The 15,839-nt window shown below is 32.9% G+C and overlaps 1 protein-coding gene across 2 annotated transcripts; it reads left to right on the top strand.

The window, feature by feature from the left end:
• Positions 1-1,022: 1,022 nt before the first annotated feature.
• On the top strand, positions 1,023-9,462 carry LOC101219665 (iron-sulfur assembly protein IscA-like 2, mitochondrial). Of its 2 annotated transcripts, none has more exons than XM_004147240.3 (5): positions 1,023-1,388; positions 6,863-7,067; positions 7,686-7,807; positions 7,923-8,031; positions 9,131-9,462. In XM_004147240.3, exons 2-5 carry the CDS (start codon positions 6,897-6,899, stop codon positions 9,194-9,196), a joined length of 468 nt encoding a protein of 155 aa, XP_004147288.1. In that variant the 5' UTR covers positions 1,023-1,388; positions 6,863-6,896; the 3' UTR covers positions 9,197-9,462. The 2 variants fall into 2 exon arrangements, with proteins under 2 accessions (XP_004147288.1, XP_011653808.1); XM_011655506.2 differs by lacking the exon at positions 9,131-9,462 and adding an exon at positions 8,743-8,802.
• Positions 9,463-15,839: the final 6,377 nt, after the last annotated feature.

Raw genomic sequence — 15,839 nt, 5'->3', positions numbered from 1 at the left:
TATTAAAATAATATATATATATATTATATTAATTCGGGTTGGGTTGGATTGAACCGAATTTTTCAACCCTCCAACCCAAGACCTAACCCAACCCGAAAAAATTAAACTTTTTTAACCCAACCCAACCCGTATAATATGTGTTGGGTAGTCCGGATTATTCGAGTTCAATCCATATTTGTACACCCTACGTTTATGTCCTAATTAGAGTTAAAAGGAATATGAAGTAACTTACGTTTCATTTATTCTATATTTTGAATCTTCCAAATCCATATAAAATAAATAAATAAAATTTATGATTCATGTACACTCAATTTTCTTGCAATTGAGTCCTTAAATTCAATACGTAATAATTTAGATCTTATTTGATTATATCCATTTGTTTTTTATTTTTTTCTAAAAAATCATGTTTGTTCTCTTTTTTATTTTCAAATTTTAGTTTTGTTTTATTTGAAATAGTTGATAGAAAGTGGAACATAACATATAAAAAGTTAACAAAATAAAGTTCATACGTTAAATTTTCAAAAGCAAAAAAAATAAATGGTTATCAAAAGTTTAAAACGAATCTACTATCTAACTTCTTATTCTTTAGATCTATAAATAAAGAAAAATAAATTAATTAATTTATACCATGACACACTCTAAAATTAAAATATGTATTTGTGATTTAAAAATATACGTTTAATTTTTAAAAATAATATTGAAATATTTTTATCAAACAATGAAGAGAAATTATATTAAATAACCAAAATATTTAGAAAAAATAACTAACCACACCTATTTTATATATACTGCGAATATAAAAAACTTAATGATATCAAACCACCGTCAAAATGATAATCATTTAAAAACGAAAAATAAAATAAAATAAAGATAAAAGTTATAGGAAAACAAAAAAGGGAAATGGAAGAGTTGGACAAACGTATTTTTCTAAATAGTTTTAAAAAAGTTGAATATTAATATAATTTTTCTCATTTTAAACTAATTTAACAAGTTAACAAAAGTGTTAGTTTTGGAAGATAAAATCTGGAGAGGGTAGTTATCACAATTTCCCTTTGCAACTTCATTTCCCCAAATCATTATTTACCCAACTCTCCCTCTCTTCCTTCTTCCCTGATTCAAACCCAACCTTCCTCTCCTCTCTCTCTCTGTCTAATTTCCATCTTTCTTTCCATATTATCTCTTCCTTCTTCTTTGTTTGATTTCAGCAGTCGTTGCTGCATCCTCTCCCTTTGGGAAGTGGGGAAGAATGTGTGGAACACAATGAACCACGAGCCCACCAAAGTTTCGGCAGCAGTGACCATTTTTCAAGTTAAATTATTGATGCTCACAACTTGCATTGGGAAAGAGGTGAATTCCTTATGTGCTACTGTTTGCAGCGCCATCAGCATGTAAGGACCTTCTTCTTGTTTCTTCTCGTTCTATTAATATGTATACCTTTTTTTTTCTTCTTGTTTTTCCTTCTTTTGCTTACGATTTCTCGAGTACTAATTGACGGAAAAGGATGAATCCATAGAGAAGAAAGGAACTCTGACCTTTATAACTTGTTTTTCTTTAGGTGGTTATTACCAATAGCTTTACCTTCTTTGTAAATTGAGAATTGCTCAGATACTGAACTGGTATTTCTAAAAGGGATAGGGATGGGGATCAAGCCCTAGATTGAAGGAGAATGAACTACAAGTTCGAACATACTAACTGAACTGGTATTACTAAAATGGATAGGGGACTGAGTCCAGTGCCCTTCACCCCCTTTCAAACTTATAGTGTTATTCCATAGTCTAGAATTCTAATGTTCCTTTTACATACCCCAAAATCCTGTTTAGGGCTTGCCATCTGTGCGTTTATGTTTTTGATGAAAAAACCATTCTTTTTAATGGAAGAATACTACGGGATTATATTACAAAGAGAAATCCTCCACCAAAAAGAGCCAATCTCAAAAACGGGGTTCCAATATGGAAAATTAACACCTAAAGTATAATTACAAAAAATGGGAAAAAAACCGAAGTCCAAATGGGAGACTCGAACATAGAAAGTGCCCTTCCTCTTGAAAGATGGGTGAAGAAGAATCTCTACGATCATAGAGCTACACTCCCTAGACCTGGCAAGGAATCTTAAAAACAATTCCACACCAAAAAAGCACAGTCACAGCTCCCAAACATGTGGTCGAGATGCGAGATGTGATATGTTGTAGATTTGGACTTGGTTGACTTAAGGGCTTATATGGTTTGGGTTCATTTGAGATAGATATATGTTGTAGATTTGGACTTGGTTGACTTAAGGGCTTATATGGTTTGGGTTCATTTGAGATAGATACTGTAGAGCATTTGAATTAAGATTGGTGAAGTCAACTCCCTGTATACCGTTAAAGAAGTCAACTCCTTCCTAGACATGAGTGAAAACATTCGGTGACAAGTCTAACTATATATCTCATTGAAAACACATTTGGAGTAAGATTAAGCCTGAGAGTTCACTTGTTTCTCTCTTAATTAATATCTGTAGGTACAACAAGAGTCTGGTTAATTTCTATTAAAGCCACGAGTACAAGCATCGACCCTCTTTGCCTTTCTCCTATTCATATGTGCCATTGTTTCTTCAAAAAACTTTCCTTTATTATCTTAAACATTCAAACTGTTTTGGTGGGCAAGAATTATGGATCTAGGTCACACTAGTTATTTGTGCACTTTCACTCACTAGTTCAATAGGTCTGCATCAGCCAATAATTTCACTGTAGCAATGTAATTAGCCATTTTTAGCATATTCCCCTCGCCTGAAGGAAGATAAGTAGTTGATTGGTTCTTGCTTGTTTGCTGAACCATCATATGGCTTTCAAATGTTTCTAGATGTAGTGTGTTTTATAACATCACTTGCAACCTATTGCTCTATTGAGCCAACTATCTACTTGTTGGGTAATGTAGGGGCCATTAATAATACTCAAGTTTAAGTTTTTTTCAAAATTACATTTTTACACCAAAAGGAACAATATTTTTAAAGCTAAAGGGGCAGTGAAGCGCATAGTCTTATGGGTCTTCACAGGTGAAAAAAAAGCATGGACTTTTTTGTTGTGAGGTGCACAATATTTAGAAGTACTAAATAAAGAAGAAAAAGCATAGTTGAAGTGAACATATGGGAAAAAACCCCTCAACACAAGATATTTGGAATTTAGCTTATTAAGTTTGGTTTTTTTAGTTAATAAAGAAGGGAGCACCCTAATTATTACTCTTTTAAAAAATAATGGAAAATGCCCAAGGACCAGGGCTTTGAGCCTTAGAGTTTCAAAAACAACTGTTGGTAAGACCTTATTTTTCTTATTTTTTAACATACCTATGCCTAGGCATGTGCTTGGAGGGCTTTTTAAAACACTAAAAAGGCACACTCAAAAAGTTTGTGAAAGGATATTTCCATCAAGATCCCTTCCTTCATGTCGTCAATGTGTTGTGGGGCAGGGAAAGGAAACATATTTCTAAAGGATCAGTGGGTGGGGGATAAAACCCTTTACACATCGATTCCTTATCTTTATCATTTGACCTTCTTAAAAAATTCCTTTGTGGCCAATGTCTTGGTTTGGTCTAGGATCTCCTTTCCATTTCGTTCAGTTTCCATCATCCTTTGTTGGATAGGGAAAGTGTCACGACCCTCCTATCTTTGGTAGGAAAGTTTGATTTTAGGATCAAAATAAGAGATGTTCGTATTTTGAGTCCCAACCCTTCTAGAGGTTTCACTTACAATTATTTTTTTCGTTGTTTGTTGGACCCTTCTCTAGCAAGGGAATACATTTTCCTGGCTCTTTGGAAAATTAAGATATCAAAGAAGGTTAAGTTCTTTGTATGACCAGGTTTTGCATAATTGGATTAACACTTTGGATCGGGTCTCGAGAATGTGGCCTTCAATGATAGACCTATTTTGTTGTATCCTCTATTGGAAGAAGGAGAAAGACTTGGATTATATCTTATGGAGTTTGTGACTATGCACGCTTCATGTGGAATTTCTTCATGGACAGTGTTTGATTTACAATTTGGCATCATATAGTTTGTTTGGGGATGCTCTATGACTTTCTTTTCCATCTGTCTTTCAAGGATGGCTGTTTCTTGTGACTTTTTACGCAGACTATGAGTGCTATTGTGAAATTTGTGGGTAGAGAGAGGAACAATAGAGTGTTTAGAAGGTTGGAAAGGGATCCTAAAGATGTTTGGTCCCTTTTTGTATCCATGTTGCCCTTTGGGTTTTGGTGACAGGTTGTCTTATTTTACAGCTACAGAGGCCTTTTCTTATTAGCCTCCTTTTTGTGGCTTTGTTTATTAGGATGCCTTCTTCTTCTTCTTTTCGAATGTTTGTTTCTCCATAAAGGGATAATCTAGCTCCATAATCTTGTATAAATGCAAGCGTCTCTTCAGATTTGCCCTGCCCCTCCCTCTCAAAATCTCCCGAAATCCATAGATCAACAACAAAATAGAAACATAACCCATTGTTAGAAATCCACAAGACAATGGCCTTGTGCAATACATCATTCTTTTGATTGAGATTTTACAATGTTCGGGTTTGGTTTCTAGCTGCATTTTCCCCCTCCTGAATGTTGTGAATTCCATTTTGACCTCTCTCACTGTGGATTATTACTTTACTTTGAAATTGAAAATACGCTAAAAGTATTAAATCCAGCGAGAGTTGGATCTTCCTTTCAAATGGATTTGGATGTTTGGTTTTGGAAATTCTTGCTGGTACATTGTTTATGGGCAAGGCTAAGATTCATTGGAATTTAACTGTTAGTGCTCTTCTTGAGCTGATTTGGAAGGGGAGAGAAATCACAGATTCACAGACTTTTTGTAGACGATGGTTTTAGAGAAATTCTTTTGTTGGTACTGCCTTCTCATGATTATCTCTTTTCACTTCTTGTCATGGTTTTCTTTTCTCTTGTTGAAAGACTCTTTTGCTTAGTGTTTCTGTTGGGAAAGAGTTTTAGGTCTAACAATTGTAGTTATTTGCATGTTATGTAAGTAGGTTTTTTCTACTTGAGTTTGTACATTAAGTTTTCATGTGCATGGGATTCATTTTCTTTTAGTCTCCCATTGGGGTTATTATCTTCTATTTTGTTTTTATCTAATTGGGAGATCTTATAAATTGCTAGCATTTTGGGACTTCTTCCCTCTGTTTTGATATTTTATTTATCTTTGAAATTTCATTATCCCCCTTTGGCGGGGAAAAGGATCTAACAACATAGTGACCTAATGCGGTTAAAGTTTCATAGATATCATCGTTTTTTTTATATTAATTTTATACGAGCCCTTAAGAATTTAGTTTCTCGTTCAATTTCATATCCATTTGATTTCAACTGGATTATAATTGAAACTGCTTTCCTAGAAAATATTCCAATGCTGTAGATTAAAGTTGCTAGACTCATCTGTTTTGTTTGAATATTGCTGCCCGAACACTCTGATTGAAATTATCTAGGCCAAGGACACTTACTTTTGGGAGGATCGGTCAGTGGAGGAGAATCCCCTTTGTTCTGTTTTTCCGCATCTGTATCATCTTTCCTCATCCAAAAACTGTCCTATCTCGGATCTTTTGGTGAGATTTGAGAATTCTGTTAGACCACCCATCATACATCAATACAGTAGGAGAAAGAATAGGAAAGAGAAGCAGAAGAAGGAGTTAGTTATGTAACCGCATGTGGGGACCACAATGAGTGGAACGACACATGAAACAGGGGGACCACTGTAGGTGGGGAGTGAATATAAATAAGGGAGTGAAAGAGAGAATGAGGAGCTTTTCTTTTTGGTGAAGTTTCTTTCTATATATTCTTGAAAGAGAGGATAGCAGGAGAGGGAAGGGCGTCCATCGAATCGGCTATAAACCAATTCGGTGATATTGTCCTGTAGTTATTTTCGATATTTTCATCTTAGTAATATCAATAGTCTTTGATTTTCGTCTACTGGGAGTGGGAACAACTGGTATCCCATCAAATTCCATGTCTTTTTCTTCCGGATTCCGTTGTAACTTGACCAATAAGGAGACGACGGAGGTGACCTCTCTTCTTTTCTTGCTTGAGGGGTGCTCTATTAGAGAGGGGAGAAGGGATGCCCGTGTTTGGCATCCTAATCCTAGTCGGGGTTTCTCTTGCAACTCTCTGTTTAGTCTGTTGTTGGATCTCGTTCCCCCTAAGGAGTCGATCTTTGATGTGGTGTGGAGGACTAAGGTTCCTAAGAAAGTTAGGTTCTTTATCTAGCAAGTCTTGCTTGGTTGGGTTAATACTGTTGATAGGCTTGTTAGGAGGAGGACTTCGCTTGTCGGGCCTTTTTGTTGTATGCTGTGTTGGATGGCCGAGGAAGATCTTGATCATCTCATTTGGGATTGCCAGTTTGTTAGGGCTGTGTGGTGCTCCTTCCTTTAGGAGTTCAGTTTTAGATTTGCTGGTTTGAGGAGTGTTAGAGCGACGATCGAGGAGTTCTTTTCCATCCGCCTTTTAGAGATAAAGGGGGCTTTTCATGGCTCGCCGAGATGTGCACGGTTAATTGGGACACTTGGGGCGAGAGGAATGATAGGGTGTTTAAGGGTAGAGAGAAGGGGCATACTGAGATTTGGTTTTTGGTTAGATTTCACGTGTCTCTTTGGACTTCGGTTTAAAAAAACTTTTGTAACTATTCTGTAGACAATATTTTACTTAGTAGGTTTTGTGGGGCTGGTTTTTTTTATGCCATTGTATTCTTTCATTTTTTTCTGAATGAAAGTTGTTTTCACCAAAAAAATCTAGGCCAATTCGAAATCTTGGATTTCCATTTTTGTTTCAACTTTTAATTGACCTGGATTTTGAAGAAGCATTATCCTCATTAGTCTTTAGTCATATTAATGCCTTTAGGATTTGGTTTTGCCGCAGATAAGGATCAAATTGAAGAGGAGAGAGTGAAGAGATGGTTCCCAGATTTCTAATTCAGCGGCTAACACCATATTTGGGAGCACATATCCGAAAGAACCAAAGGCTTCTTAGCTCTTCTGTTTCAGCCTATCAAGAAGCCTCTTCTTCGTTGATAACTCCATCTGCGGGCATTGATACAATTCACATGTCAGATAACTGCATTCGGGTATCCCTACTCTTTATGTAATCCTTTTTGTGCATTTACCATATGGATTTAAAATTATTCATCTATTTCACTGTCATTATTGTTTTAGTTTTTGATTTTCTGGACTATCCTCATTTTGTGCATTATTTGGACCTATAATTTCTTGGTTGTAGGATGTTAATGAACTATTGCCTTGAACACGATTAAAATATGAGTGAAGAATTTGAGATTTGGGCATTTTCTTGTTATCGCTTCAAATTTGGGCATTTGCTTTGTCATACGTGATGCCCTAAAGCGAGGCTTAATTTATGATGCCAAAACTGAAGTATTAAGAAGAATATATGGTGCCAGTTATAATAATTATCTTATTCTTAATTTTTTAAAGAACTTTAAATAAATGAAAGGAAGTGAGACTTATAAACTTAGGAATGAACTCTTCACAACTAGATGTATGATGTATTATCTGTTACCAAAGGGCTAAATTAGTTAATACTCGCAATTATGTTATTCATCACGGTTGACATAGTCCTTGATCTTCATCCTTTAAAAGCATTCTTACCATCATTTTTCTACACATTTTTTTGCCTGCTGCACTAGTGTAAGTTTTGAATAATGCTGAGTATTGAGATGCCCTTGCAGAGAATGAAAGAATTGCAAGAACCCATGGAAGAAAAGATGCTTCGGTTGAGTGTAGAAAATGGGGGATGTTCTGGGTTTCAATATGTTTTCAATTTGGATGACAAAACCAATCCAGATGACAGGTCTATTAAATAGCTTATACTCACTTCTTAATTTGGATTTTCACCTAAAGATTGCCAATGATGTTTGCTTTCACTCTTTAAAACTTCATCCTTTTCCCCCCTTTCATGTTTGCAGGGTGTGTGAGAAGGAAGGAGTTAAATTGGTAGTTGATAACATCTCATATGATTTTGTAAAAGGAGCAACAATTGATTATGTTGAGGAGCTGATTCGTTCCGCTTTCATTGTGAGTAAACCTATGTCTCACCATTTGCTGGATCACCATTGTTGCTTAGATATGTTTATTTTAGTTTCAAAATGTTACACTTTTAGTTAATAAGTTTTCCTTCGATTTTAATTTAGCCTTTAGATTTCAAAATATTATGCTTTTAGACCTTAAAATTTGAATTTTATTTTAATCTAGTAACAAGTTTCAAGATTTACACTTTTTAACCTCAATTTTTAAATAACATATTCACTCCAATCTTTATCTTTAATATCTAAAATTAATTATGAAGTGAAGTTCCAAAATTAACTTCAACATTGATGAAGAAATAATGAAACATAATCCATTATAGTTTTCTTAATTATTTTTACTTAGTCTTTAAAAGTGAGTATTGATTTAAAAGTGAGTATTGAGTGAAAATTGAGATTGAAAATGTAAATCTTGAGTTTAGGGACCAAATTGAAACAAAACTCAAACACTTATATCAAACGGTAACATTTTGAAATCTAAGGATTAAATTGAAATCAAACTCAAAACTTAATCATTAAAGCTTTTGTCCATTTAGTTTCTTTTTTAAAAATCAAGTTTATTAACATTGCTTCCTTTTATTACTTTCCATGCTTTGTTGTCTCAAAATCATAGCCAAAATCTGAAAACTAAAAAGGTAAATTTCAAACGCTTGTTTTTATTTCTAGAAATTGACTAAAGAACTTTATGGGCGTTTGGGACAAAGTGACCACAAATCCAAGTGATGTTGAGGGAGGTTATGGTTCCTAAAGTACTTCTAAATTTTGCTATAACATATAAATAGTTTAGTCTATTTTTTTATACGTAAAATGCTCCAAACAAAAAAAAACTAAATAGTTACTAAACGACATTTAAAAGGGTAATATTTTGAAATCTAAAAGTTGAACCGAAACTAAATCTAAAACCTGGAGACCAAAAAACACATCTCATTTTACATCATATATTTTATGCATTCTTATAAATCCAAAACTTGGAGACCAAAGAACATATATATCTCATTTTACATCATATATTTGATCCATTCTTATTTCTTATTTCACAACAAAAGTAGTGCTAATGCAGAAGTTGAATTCTTGTAATATGCCATATGCAGGTGACCACAAATCCAAGTGCTGTTGGTGGCTGTAGTTGTAAAAGTTCTTTTATGGTGAAACAATAATCATCACAAAGCTCTTCTCAGGAAGGCATAGAAGCAATAACCAAAACTCTGACTTGAAGATATAATGGATTTGTTTATCACTTGGTTGGTTCAGTTGATAAGGCTTTTTGTCCATTCCGATAATTTTTGTATCATGTGCCGCTTTTATATTACTTGAGAACTTCATACTTCATTCTTTGTTGCACTTAATCATGATGGATTTTATTACAAGAGAGTTGCATTGGATAATAAAATATACTTGTATATTTGCAAGTCTTTTAAAATTAGATTTATAGCAAAATTATTTAAGAGTATTGAATTTTTTTTTAAGTTTAATGGACAATAAAGTAAATTATATTGTAAATTTGAAGTTATTGCACTCTTTTTTCCTTTAGGACTCAAATCGTGAGAAACCTAAAAAGTGGAAAACTTATAGGTAGTCAAACACCATAGAGAGAGCTAATTTTTGCAATTTTAGAGAAGAATTCATTAGTACTTTTTAGATTGCTATAATCCGGTGAAACACCTGCTATGATGGTGCGACTTGAACGGCGAAGGAAAACTGGAGTTGGCAATGGTGCAAGGAATGGATGTAAGAGAGTCAAAAACTGGAGTTGGCAATGGTGCAAGGAATGGATGTAAGAGAGTCAAATAGTCGTTGAGCTTTCAATCTACGGCTGTGTCGAGATGGCGACTAGGAGACATGACAACAAACGAACGAGACCCAAAGCGGACGATGACGACTTGTTGAAGAGAGGGTGGCGACTAGAATGAGTAGAAAGGTCCTTTTCTGAGTAACAATAAGTTCGATCGTGCACTTGAAGGTGTTTGAAAAAATGCCTTCATTTTCCATTTTTCTAATTGGAGAAATTATGGAGTGGATTTTCAAAATACGACTGGGTTAGGTTTTTTTCATTTAACCACTTTTTTCTTTTTGTGCAATGGTGGTTTCTGTTTGTGTATTTTGGATGTGTAATGTGTATCATATATTTAATTTTGTGCTATTTGGTTTTTTACTTAGTCTCCACATCTTCTCCGAAAAATACATTTTAAAACTGTTTGTGCATTTCATGTGTAAAGTGCTCTTTTAAGGTTGTTGAACAAATGGACTACCAAGTAAATGCTAAAAGGCAATGGAATGGCAATCGTAAACTACCAAACTACGTGACAAACAATATAAGGTAATAAGTTCATTATTATGTGCCAAAACTCTGTGGGTGAAAGTGATTTTTTTTTTTTTTTGTTTTTATGGGGTTATAACTTACTCAAACAGGGTATGATTTCATCCTTTGTTTATCGGATTTGTTTATTCATATGCTTTTAATGTGTGAATTTTTTTTATTGGTGATTGTCATCCAATTACTGTTTAATTGTCATGTGATTATTATCTTGTTGATATTTGATTATCATCTGTATTGATATTACACGTACTTATATATCAACGCGATCTTAAGATATTCTTTTTGGTAGACTCTATAGTTCTTAGACAATATTAGCAACATATTTTTAAATGTTGTTTTTGTCTTATTTAGAAATTTCACTTGTTGACACCCAACTATTTTTTAATTGTTATATGATTGCTATCTTATTTATATATGATTGTCATGTAAATTTCATTAGATGTTGAGTACTTTACGTTCGGATTCCGATCAGCAGTGATCAATGATTGATTTAGTGTCATGTGGGTCTTTGGCAAGTTGGGTTGATTTTCAGCGAGTGGATCTTGTATAAAGGGTTGTGTTTTATGGATGAGTTTGGTCTCGGTTTTAGAAGCTTCATTGTGTGCATAGTGCTTTCTGTACATTAGGTGTTTGGCCAACATATAGTGGTATTTGGTGAAGTTTGCTCAAGAAATTGGTCTTAGTCAAGAGGTAGAATAATTGTGGTTCTTTCTTTATTGAATGGTTAAATCATAAATTATCATGCAATTATTATCTAATTTCTATCTGGTTGTCATCTGATTGCTATGATTGAATGTTATTGAGTATGTTCTTATTTTCATTAGACATTAGGTACTTTTAAGGTTTGGTTTGTGATTTTTGTTTAATTATCAAATGATTGTTCTCTCTTGTCATTTGATTTTTAATAAATATTTTAAAGTGAAAAAGAATATAAAGTAATTATATGACAATGAGAATGACTAGTTGACAAAAATAAAAGAATTTTATATGATAATTAGTTAAAAATCAAATGACTAATGACTATCTTTTATGCTAAAAATTAGGCATGATGAATCTCATTTTTTTTAGTCACCAAACATATGAAGCGTACTTAAAAAGCCCAATGTCTTATGTCAACATTGGGTGCCGATAAAAGAAAACTAAAGTCACATGAATTTAATAGCAATCAAACAATCATAAGATAACAAATAAATACGATAGCAGGTAGATAACATTCAATATCAATTAGTAATTATACATGTCAAAGAATAGTGACCAATCAAATGACAAATATGTTCAAAAATTATTATGACAAAGAAAAGTAATAAACGAGAATCAAAAGTTAATTAATTATCATTTCAAAATACTAACTAAAGCTAAAGCTGAAAAAAAACAATAAAAGATCATCAAATGACAATATGATGCGTAATCAAGTCGAGGTCAAACCATAGACTTAATTTTCTTAAATGTTTTTAATGTCATTGTTGCAATTGCTTCTTTTATTTTAAGGAATAATAGGGATATGCCCTTAAACTATTTAAATAAATTCAAAATAAATTTGTCTTTTTCTTGTTGGAAATAATTAAATATATAATAAAACTTTTTAAAAAATTACAAACATTGAAAATTTTGTGTTAAATTTTGTGATGGATAGTCTTATTATAGATAGACTTTGAAAGCTTCACAATAGATTTTGGTGTATTCTTTTCCATATTTGTTAATATTTTAAATTTAATTATTTTATTTATGATGGTATCTTTAGTTCTACCAACTTTTTGAAAACCAAACGAAAGTTTAGTTTTGAAAACTTAAAACTTAGTTTTTGGAATTAGAAATTTGACTAAAAATTCACTTTCTTTACTTAAAAAGATAATATTGACTATAAAAAATTGAAAAAAATAATTTATTATTAATAAACCAAAAAACTAAACCTTACGTATCAAACATAACTTTATTAGAAATTTATTGTGTAACTAAAATAGCGGTAAAAGGGTTGTCTTAAATAAAAAAGAAAGAAAATAAGGTTAGATTTAAATTAAAAAACAGAAAATTAAAATCCAAATGAAGACCAAAAATGAAATTTTTGTAAAAGTATCCATTAAACATAAGATTTCATTTTTGATGTTTATTGATACATTTACAACAAATTAGATAACATTCATACCATCATTAATTGAATGTTTAAATTGTTGCATGGGAAAAAAGAAGTAAAAGAAAATGAGAGGTAGTATAAAGCAATAATAGTTTTGTTTCCAAGAAACTCCAAGAGGTGACACCACTTAAGTAATATAAGAAATGTGTATTGAACAAATATATTTGAAATCAGCAGCAATAGTGTTGAATTGCAATGGGGCAGCAGAGAAGGACAAAATTTCCCATTCATCACCAAACAGCAATCACTCAAGTCTCACACACTTATCTCCCTTTGTTTTTTGTTTTTTTTTTCTGTTGGTTGTTTTCGTAAAGCAATCCAATGGCTTATATTGCTTCGACAGAACATTCAAAATACTTGGGGAGCGTTTGAGGCGAGAAAAGACTTATAATAATATAAGAATTATAATAATCTGTGTTTAAGGTGTAGACTATCATAATATGTATTATTATAGCCTGCGTTTGGAGTGCTACTTGAAGGGAGTAGAGTTGACTATTTTAGTCCAACTCTACGTTTAGGGCATGGGTTAAGCAAAAAGAGGAGTAGTGTTATTTTACTCCCCTTATTTTACGTCGAAATCCCTCCGTTTCCTGCGACACACACACTATTCCATTATCTTGGTCAGGTACATCTCAGGACAACTGAAAATTTGACCTTTTTTTCTCGGGGTCAATCTCGTTCATGATCAACCTTAAGATTTTTCCCAAATTTTAAAAACTCTTTTAAGAAAATTTCTTAGTCTCTCTTGAGGGCATCTCGAGGTAACCTTGCCTGGAGATTATAGTACATAAATGCTTATGTTCTTTAGCTCAGAGCTATCTCGGGGCACCTTTGGTCCGATATCATTGACCATAATGCTTGTGTTCTTTAGCTCAAGGCTATCTTTGGGAAACTTTGGCCCTAAATCATTGACATAATGCTTAATCAATGATCTCAGACCAAAGTTATCTCGAGATAGCCTTGAGCTAAAGAACATAAGCATTATATAGTATGATTTCGGGTTAAGGTTGTCTTGAGATGTCCACGAGAGAGATTGGAAAATTTTCTTGAAAGAGTTTTTTAAATTTAGGAAGAATCTTTGGGTCGATCTCAGTCGAGATTGACTCTGAGAAAAGCAAAATTTTCAATGATCCCGAGATACAACTGATCGAGAGAATGAAACAGTGTATGGCATGAAGTGGAATAGTGTGTGGCAGAGAGTAAATTAACCTTAATCTCTCTCTTGGTTAATCTATGCCCCAAACCTGAAGTAGCTTACTCCACTCCTCTCAAGTCTGAGGGTCAAACATGTCTTTATAGTTCATTCTTCAAATTAACTCCGAAATGACTAAAAGAAAATGGTTTAATTGCAAACATAGTTTTTCAAGTTTAGAGAATTTTGGATTTTAGAGTTTAGTTTGAATATAGTTCCTATAGTTTGAGCAATGATGTTGTCATATTTTGTTGCGTTGTCTTCCTATATGAATATTACTAACTATTCTCTTGCGAATCATCTAAACTTAAAATAATATTTAAAAGGGTAAAATATACTTGTGATCTCAAAGATTTGAAATTCATGTCTATTTGGTTCTAGAAGTTTCAAAACAAACACTTCGATCACTCTACGTTTGCTAAATACTTCTAAATATTGGTCGTTGAGTTAATTTTAATTTAACGAAATGCTTGCTAGATCGTTAAATGCTGACATGAACTTTAGTTATATTCGATGATGTGTATATTATATTGAATTATTTAAAAAATAAATTAAAATAAAAGCTTTAAAATATACCTATAACGTTAAAATCTTTTATCTTTTTTATTTAACTTGTTGGTAAAAAGGAAAATACAATTTTGAGTCAGGGTGCTCCAATTTAGTTATTATTGAGTTAACTTGGACTGATTTTATAGTTTTTCCTGAACTCATTTGAAGAATCTTGGTTTTTTCATGAATCTTGGTTTGTGCAGATGACGAATCTTGACCGAGATTTATGACTTTATCCTGAACTTCGTTGAAGGAGTCCCAAGATCATATGAGTTTCACATTCATTTTCAGGATAATCTCGGGATCGATTTTTCCCGAGATTTAATTAAGATTACTGTACATAATTTATTTCTCTACCATAGCTAATTAAACTGTGTTTATTTTATTTTAACACTCTCAGGATAATCCAACAATATTTGGCTAATATCTCCAAAGTAGAAAAAAGCAAAAAAAAAAAAAAAAAAGTAGATATGGCCCATACTTCAACTATGGTATTATAGGTTTGGGAAGTTGTTAATGGAAATTATATAAGCATGTGTGTCCTCTAGAAATAGGGGGATGGGGGGGGCCAAGAGGGATGGGATGTGCCCCCACAAAGGACACAAGAGGGTTAGGGTTTCCAAATGGAGAAGTATACGTGGCAGATTATGATTAGTTTTAGAGTGAGAACCCACGTGGCAAAGAATGTTCCCATCACGTGGGCTTTTGGTGAATGAATATATTTAGAGATCAAAATTGCTAAGGCACAGTAGAGTACAATACAATCCAAGGACATGGCCACCCTCTTTACTGTCATTGATGGGATCGATCTTCAAATCCTTATCTAATATCTATCTCTCATCTTCTACTAATTCCTCACATGTCCTAATCAATACTTACCCTTTCTCCTTTTTCCTTTTCCCATCACTACATCTTCTCCTTTTCACCTTTTCTCTTAACCCACCTTTACTCAAAGCTACTCAAATCAAATCTTGTGTAATTCAAATTCATTGGTTTAGATTGATGAAAATCATTCCAAATGAACCAGCTCAATCAATCCTATGCATCATAATATTTATTTCATTCCAATTTATTGTATTTAGTTCACAGTCCACGAACATAATTCAATGCTTTTTAAATTATGAAAATATCATCTACTGTGATTCAAAATTTTGACTGACTGACAGTTTCACAATTTTCGCATTAGTTTTTAAATGCATATAACTAGAACTCATCATCTTCTAGCTCTCCTGTTATGTCTGTATAAAAATTTATCAATGGACTGTTTAACCATAAGTAACTTTATTCGTTCTTGATTACCATGCATGTTTCATTTTCATTTTATTTCATACTATGAAGATGTTTGATTTTTATATCCAAAACTTCTCGGATAGGGTTGATAAAGATTGGTTTTTTTTTCTTTCGATTTTCATGATCGTGTGGAAACTTGAAAGATTCAAAATATATTTTTACATTGTATTATTGTCTTAAATTTTTCTGTATGCTCTCTTTGTTCTACTTGACTTGGATAAAGAGTTTTCAAACTGTGAGTTTGCAAACGACAAAGATGTTGTGAACGTTTAGTTAGTATACTACACGAAGCTTACAATGACGAGAAAGGACAAGAACATA

Source organism: Cucumis sativus, chromosome 1 (assembly GCF_000004075.3).
Source record: "Cucumis sativus cultivar 9930 chromosome 1, Cucumber_9930_V3, whole genome shotgun sequence".
Classification (NCBI taxonomy): Eukaryota; Viridiplantae; Streptophyta; class Magnoliopsida; order Cucurbitales; family Cucurbitaceae; genus Cucumis; species Cucumis sativus.
This window is presented reverse-complemented; position numbering and strand designations above follow the sequence as displayed.